Source organism: Eucyclogobius newberryi, unplaced genomic scaffold (assembly GCF_026437365.1).
Source record: "Eucyclogobius newberryi isolate DKJ021-1_F unplaced genomic scaffold, fEucNew1.0.hap1 SCAF_15, whole genome shotgun sequence".
In the NCBI taxonomy this organism is placed as follows: Eukaryota; Metazoa; Chordata; class Actinopteri; order Gobiiformes; family Gobiidae; genus Eucyclogobius; species Eucyclogobius newberryi.
In genome coordinates, this window is record NW_027315779.1 from 12,903,973 (window position 1) to 12,911,761 (window position 7,789).

At 44.8% G+C, this 7,789-nt stretch overlaps 1 protein-coding gene across 2 annotated transcripts; it reads left to right on the forward strand.

Annotated features, from left to right (window-relative positions):
* The first annotated feature begins 229 nt into the window (after positions 1 to 229).
* Positions 230 to 5,887, forward strand: irf1b (interferon regulatory factor 1b). Of its 2 annotated transcripts, XM_072446074.1 has the most exons (9): positions 230 to 328; positions 847 to 939; positions 1,797 to 1,896; positions 2,370 to 2,537; positions 2,982 to 3,128; positions 3,499 to 3,606; positions 3,753 to 3,781; positions 3,919 to 4,036; positions 4,839 to 5,886. In XM_072446074.1, the coding sequence occupies exons 2-9, from the start codon at positions 853 to 855 to the stop codon at positions 4,943 to 4,945; spliced, it is 864 nt and encodes a 287-aa protein (XP_072302175.1). In that variant the 5' UTR covers positions 230 to 328; positions 847 to 852; the 3' UTR covers positions 4,946 to 5,886. The 2 variants fall into 2 exon arrangements, with proteins under 2 accessions (XP_072302175.1, XP_072302176.1); XM_072446075.1 differs by lacking the exon at positions 3,919 to 4,036 and having other exon boundaries at positions 232 to 328; positions 4,839 to 5,887.
* The last annotated feature ends 1,902 nt before the right edge of the window (positions 5,888 to 7,789 follow it).

A 7,789-nucleotide genomic window follows, 5' to 3' on the forward strand; every position in this document is an offset into this window, starting at 1 on the left:
AAGAGCTGGCACCGAAAGCGCATCTACAACACTTGGCACGACCTTTTGCGCACGGTTTACGCACAAATCCGCGCGCGTGGCTGAAGTGCGCCACGTTCTAGCGCGGCGGCAGTTCTTAGTTGTGACCAGAGGGGGCGCTGCGGGGCAGGGGAAAAACCCAGGCGCGAGTATAAATCACCGCTCGCACCGGCGCAACTTCACAGCAAGGAGAGAACTCTTGAGTGGAAGCACGAGAAGAGCAACTCAAACTCACTCCAAAACCCGCACGGACTTATTATTATCATCATTGTTATTGCTGCTTATTTTCCTCTTGGATCTTAAACGAACTGTAAGTAGCAACAATCAAACTTAATCCGTGCTTTTTCATGTGAAACGTATCCCTTGCTATTATTTATGAGTTACTTGTTTGGCTTTTAATCAGAGAATGCACGTTTTCCTGTTTATATTTTGACAGTTGACCAAACTTACTCTTTATTCATTGTCATTTGTCATTGTTATTAAGATTTAAATAAGAAAATGCACGTTTCTCTGTTTATATTCCGACATCTGCTTACTCCTCAACATGTGTTACTCCTTTAGCTGCAAATGAGAAGGATTGTACAGATTATGCTGCTGGTCTCACACATTTGGACAGATGTCACGCTACTGTATTATATTTTGCCATCGTTTTTGACAGAATAACTGACCGATAGACGCACGTGCGCGTTCTGTAAAGGGTGTTGCATCTCCGTGACCCGGTCGTTCCCCTCGTGCGCGCCGGGAAGAGGGAGCGGGACCGGGCCTCGTCACGTCCCTCACGCCTCAGTTCATTGACAAAAACGGTGGTTGTCCTTGTGTGTTGTGCAGGGAAACATGCCCGTGTCGAGGATGAGAATGCGCCCGTGGCTGGAGCAAATGATCGAGTCCAGGACTGTCCCCGGGCTGCAGTGGGTGGACAAGGTAAGGACTGGTTTGGACCTGGCTTAGTCCTGGTTTAGTCTCTGCATGGTCTTACTTTAGTCCTTTAGTGTAAAACTGGTTTAGTCTTGGCTTAGTTCTTCTGTTTTAGGCCTGCTTTACTCCTCATTTAGACCTGGCACAGCCCCCTTTAGTGCTCCTGACTTAGTCCTGGTTTAGTCCTGACCTAGTCCTGGTTTAGTCCTGACCTAGTCCTGGTGCAGTCCTGACCTAGTCCTGGTGCAGTCCTGACCTAGTCCTGGTTTAGTCCTGACCTAGTCCTGGTGCAGTCCTGACCTAGTCCTGGTGCAGTCCTGACCTAGTCCTGGTGCAGTCCTGACCTAGTCCTGGTGCAGTCCTGACCTAGTCCTAGTGCAGTCCTGACCTAGGCTTGGTTTAGTCCTGGTTTAATCCTAGTTCACTTCAAACCAATTTTATTCAGGATTTCCTTTCTAGTCCTTTTCAGTCCGGGTTTAGACCTGACTCAGTCCAGGTCTTTACACTGGACCTGGTCTTCATTGTGGGCGTGTTCACTTTTTCTTTTCACCTCGAACATATTGGACGGATGTGGGTTTTGCAAATCTATAACTCTTCGAGAGGCGTGAGCTAACCTCGATTCGGAGGTGTCTGCACGCGTTTCCGGCAACAGAGAAGCAGCAGCAGCTGAAGTACAAATATACGAGATACTGCGACGCTTAGTATATATAACAATTCAAATGTATTTCAACGGAAATTAGGTTTACTTTCACAGTTTTGCTCGTTAATCAAGTATTTATCGTCCCGTACAGTTTGCAATTCGTAGAGCTTGGAGCACGGGAGGGCATCTGGTTTAATCCTGTGTCTGTACCTGTGTTTTAAAGGACAAGACGATGTTCTCCATCCCCTGGAAGCACGCGGCGAGACACGGCTGGGAGCTGAACAAAGACGCGTCGCTCTTCAAAATGTGGGCCGTCCACACAGGTACGAGGCCAAACGTTCTGCTCCAACACAAAGTAAAGTGTCATTATTCTACTGCACGGCGGCGATTGGCATGACTTCAACGACTGCCCGATCGCGTTGCGGCGTCGTTTGACAAAATCCGATGGCCAAGATCACAGAAAGGAGAAAAACTAGGCAAAATAGCAGCGTAAACGGCAAAAACAACGTTACATCTGAACAGGATTACGTTCATGTAGAACGCTGTTACTACAAAAAAACGTTTTACCCAAGTAGAATGTGATGAAGTACAGTTTCTTTCTTCTTTCAAAAAATAACTTCCAACGAAAGGCTATATCATAAAAAAAACGTCATTTTTAACTGCGTAAATGTCCCGTATGCGGCCGTTATGTATTATGTTCACGCACCACGTCAGAACTGGGACTAGACCGGGACTTGACCAAGCTCGAACCGGGACACGGCCTAAGTTAACCAAAACGTGTCCATTGCTCTTGCAGGTAAATACGTGGAGGGCCAAGCGTGCGACCCCAAAACCTGGAAAGCAAACTTCCGCTGCGCCATGAACTCGCTGCCCGACATCGAGGAGGTCAAGGACAAAAGCATCAACAAGGGACACCAGGCCATGCGGGTGTTCAGGATGCTCCCCGTCGCCCCCAAGTGCAGAGGTGAGAAACCGCGCCAGGAACAAAGAAGAACCCAGTTAATTTCTTTCCCGGTCGCGACGTGGACTCGGTTTGGTCCCGTTCCCAGTCCTCGTCCTGGTCCCGATATGGTCCCGGTCTAGGCTGGCGCTCAACCTCGAAACCGCTACTCGGAACGGGGCTAAACCAAGTCTGGGATCAAACCGGGACCAAAGGAGAACAAGTGTAAATGCAGCCTAGTTTAGTCCTGGTTAAGTCCCAGTTTTGAGGTCTAAATCTAGATAGTTTCACTTTCAATACTGCTGTAGTAGTAGTAGTAGTAGTAGTAAAAGTGGTAAAAAATAGTAATGTAATAGGTAATAATAATGGTAATAGTGGTAGTAGTAGAAGTTGTAATAGCAGTAGGATAATAGTAATACTTGTAGTTTTTGCCCAGGAGTTTAACCATGATATGTTTGTTTTGTGCAGACAAGAGAACAAGCAAGAGGAGAGTCCCCAAAGTGAAATGTGAAGAGGACTCCAGCGATGGCGAGTCCGCGCCGTCACCGACGACGTCCACCGTTTCCTCCACACAGGACAACCAAGTCGACAGCACCGTGTGTCCAGAGCCGCAAGGTACGCACCACGCCCACCTACAAACCAAGTGTGACCGTAAAGTGCAGTTAACACAGACTGAAACGATCGTAGTTGTATCTTGATAATCGTAAATGTTCTTCAGGACTATGCAGACACTCAAATGCAAAAGGTCAAATAAAAAGGTCAAACAATCAGTGATTCGCTTCTATAAAAACACTTTTGTGATAAGGATTCTCCATCATCAAGTCTTCAGTCGCCAAATTTCGACCTTTATTCGGTTGATAATGTCTTTAAAAAGTGACAATTTCGGTGTTAAAAATGCAGCGGTTTAGTTCCGTTTCATGGTTTGTGTGTCAGAAAGTGGATGCCAATAACAACCAAAATAATAAAACTGCTCTTGCTTTTCCAGAGCCCATTTACATGAGTCAAGATGAAGTTCCCGAATGGTCGTCTTTGGTCGAAGTCGGGTTCAGCCACATGACTCGCCGGTTCGAAGTGTCGCCGATTCACAACTCATGTAAGTTTGCAAAGAACTTTTGTCGTACGCTAAGATTTGAGTTGGACAGGGTCTAATAAATAACTATAATAAAAGTACAAAGTGTTTAAAACGAGACCTGTAAAACCTACTCACAATCCTCTCTCTCTCTCTTTCCTGTCGCTCAGGTTCTCCAGACGACCAAGAAATAATCGAGGTAAGCTCGCGACTGATTCCCGTGTCGTTTTGCACTTCATTGTCAGGGAACCTTACCCGCTAGCTTTGTTGATCAAAAATTAAACGCTACTGAATTGAAAATGCCCTATTCTTACTCCAGTGTTTACGTGTGTTCAGATTTGCGCGCAGTGGGAGCGAGAGCGGTGCGTGTCAAACAGTCTGAGCAGCGGCACGTTCCTGAGCAATGAACTGCAATGCACGAGCCCCGGCAGCCTGTACAGCGAGTCGTCCTCAGGTAACCCATGACGACCGGACCATGGGACAGAGACCGGGACCTGACCGGGACCTGACCTGGACCTGACCGGGACCAGGAACAAACCAAGGCATATCCTGGTTTAGCTGTAGGACTAGAACTGGTCTACAACACAACTAGAACCAGGACTAAACACAACTAGAACCAGGACTAAACACAACTAGAACCAGGACTAAACACATCTAGAACCAGGACTAGAACCAGAACTAGATCCAGGATTAGAACTAGGACTAAACACAACTAGAACCAGGACTAGAACCAGGACTAAACACAACTAGAACCAGGACTCGAACCAGAACTAGATCCAGGACTAGAACCAGGACTAAACACAACTAGATCCAGGACTAGAACCAGGACTAAACACAACTAGAACCAGGACTAGAGCCAGGACTAAACACAACTAGAACCAGGTCCTTAACCAGACCTAGATCCAGGACTAGAACCAGGACTAGATTGAATATTATTCAATCCCAAGATTTAACCAGGATTAAACCAAAATGGCGTAATCAGGCATAGACTAAATCTAAATCTGGAATAAACCCAAGTCCAAACCAGGACTAAACTAGAGATCTGGACTAAACCAGGTTTAAATCTGGACCAAACCAGAACTAAGCCAGGTCTAGACGCCGCTTTCATGCAGTGCAGCAGCAGCAACATGACACAGTTCTGTCGCCACTTCAAAATGCACGTGTGGTTTCGCAGTTGCCGTGTTGTCGTGTTGCTGTGTGAAACCAGTTTGTCAGTTCAAAACATCCTAACGTGTTTTATTTTTTCTGCCCCTCAGCCGACGAGCTGGACGAGCCCGCGCAGTACACCAACCTCGCCTCCAGTTTCTCCACGTTAGACGACAACATGCTCAGCTTCTACCCTTTCCCCAGTCTCCTGTGCTGAGCCCCAGCAAAGGAGCATTTCGGGACATTTTTGAACTGTTGAAAAGAAGAGGGGGCGACGCCCTGACGCCTAATATGCTACTGTCCTGTTTGTGTCTCTGCAAAGCTGTGACGGCGACGAGTGCCAGGCCCAAAACCTCGTCCACTCGAGTTGAAGCGACTTGAATTCACAACATTGAACTTGACTTGAGTGAGTTTCTGCCACATTCAACTCATTTTTCCCATAGAACTTTTGAAAATTACAATATTAAGAGTTTAAAGGCAACGATCAACGGATGACTAGGCAATATTTTTATCAATCAATCTAGAAAATATCAGAAAAAAACACAAAAATACAGCATTTTTTGCACATGACTCGAATTTGTAATTTTCGTTTTTCCCTGAGAGAAATAAATAACTGACTGATTAATTGAGAATTTTGCACTGGTTTACATATACTTTCTTACGATTCCGAATGAAGCCGGCGGCAAAAGGAGTCCAAAAATTGCAATCAAACCCAACCAAAATGTTTAAAAGCGGTGGATTATCGGCCGAGGATGAATGTTGTGAATTCATGTTGTCTTTGAAGCGCTGATGTAGTGTGACGTGTAAACACTGGAAGTAGAAACTGTTCATTACATAATCAATAATGACGTGTGTGTGATTTTAGCGGTGGCATTAATAACAGTCTGGGATCGTTCAAATGCAGTGGGAAGAAGAAGGATTCAATATCCGTTATGCGACCGCGGTTTTCCAACTTTTAACAGCAAGAAACTATTTATTTCAATCATAACATTCCATTTATTTAAGCAAAAAAACAAACTGACCCAAGGAAAAATCTTGATTGTTCAATATTGGGACTAAACGCGCGCCTCGAATTAAGATGCGCTCCGATAAAAGAGCAAGTACGCTCACATCAGTTTGAAAACCGCTGCTGTGAAGGTCTGTTCCACGTGTTCCATTGTACATTTGTAAATATTGTAAAGTAAATGTAAAGTTTTATTTGTACTGAATAAATGTCTATTTGGAATATAATACGTGGTCACTGGAGTCTGTGTGTGTGTGTCTGTGTGTCTGTGTGTGTGTGTGTGTGTCTGTGTGTGTCTTTGTGTCTGTGTCTGTGTGTGTCTTTGTGTCTGTGTCTGTGTGTCTGTGTGTGTCTTTGTGTCTGTGTGTGTCTTTGTGTCTGTGTGTCTGTGTGTCTTTGTGTCTGTGTGTCTGTGTGTGTCTGTGTGTGTGTGTGTCTGTGTGTTTGTGTGTGTCTTTGTGTCTGTGTGTCTGTGTGTCTGTGTGGGTGTGTGTGTCTGTGTGTGTCTGTGTGTCTGTGTGTCTGTGTGTGTCTGTGTGTGTGTGTGTCTTTGTGTCTGTGTCTGTGTGTGTCTTTGTGTCTGTGTGTCTGTGTGTCTTTGTGTCTGTGTGTCTGTGTGTGTCTGTGTGTGTGTGTGTCTGTGTGTTTGTGTGTGTCTTTGTGTCTGTGTGTCTGTGTGGGTGTGTGTGTCTGTGTGTGTCTGTGTGTCTGTGTGTCTGTGTGTGTCTGTGTGTGTGTGTGTCTGTGTGTTTGTGTGTCTTTGTGTCTGTGTGTCTGTGTGGGTGTGTGTGTGTCTGTGTGTCTGTGTGGGTGTGTGTGTCTGTGTGGGTGTGTGTGTCTGTGTGTCTGTGTGGGTGTGTGTGTCTGTGTGTGTCTTTGTGTCTGTGTGTGTCTTTGTGTCTGTGTGTCTGTGTGTGTCTTTGTGGCTGTGTGTGTCTGTGTGTTGTTTGAAGCACAAAGAGGTCATTTGTGGTGAAACGTAGCAGATGTTGGTGTGTTTTGAAATGTGAATTGCTAAACTTGCTTAAATTCACGAGTTCAAATGACTTCAGTCCAGAATATGAGTTTAAACCAGGACTAAAACAGGACTAGAACACAACTAGAACAGAACTAGAACAGGACTAGAACACAACTAGAACAGAACTAGAACAGGACTAGAACACAACTAGAACAGAACTAGAACAGAACTAGAACACAACTAGAACTCGACTAGAACACAATTAGAACAGGACTAGAACACGACTAGAAAAGAACTAGAACAGAACTAGAACACAACTAGAACTCGACTAGAACACAATTAGAACAGGACTAGAACACGACTAGAAAAGAACTAGAACAGAACTAGAACACAACTAGAACTCGACTAGAACACAATTAGAACAGGACTAGAACACAACTAGAACAGAGCTAGAACAGGACTAGAACACGACTAGAACAAAACTAGAACACAACTAGAACACGACTAGAACACGACTAGAACACAACTAGAACACGACTAGAACAGAACTAGAACAGAACTAGAACACAACTAGAACAGAACTAGAACACAACTACAACAGAACTAGAACAGGACTAGAACACGACTAGAACAGAACTAGAACAGGACTAGAACACGACTAGAACAGAACTAGAACACAACTAGAACACGACTAGAACACGACTAGAACACAACTAGAACACGACTAGAACAGAACTAGAACACAACTAGAACACGACTAGAACAGAACTAGAACAGGACTAGAACACGACTAGAACAGAACTAGAACACAACTAGAACACGACTAGAACACGACTAGAACAGAACTAGAACACAACTAGAACACAACTAGAACAGAACTAGAACACAACTAGAACAGAACTAGAACACGACTAGAACACAACTAGAACAGAACTAGAACACAACTAGAACACAACTAGAACAGAACTAGAACAGAACTAGAACACAACTAGAACAGAACTAGAACAGGACTAGAACACAACTAGAACAGGACTAAACAGGACTAGAACGGGACTAAACCAGGACTAAACCAGGACTAAACCTGGACTAAACCAGGACTA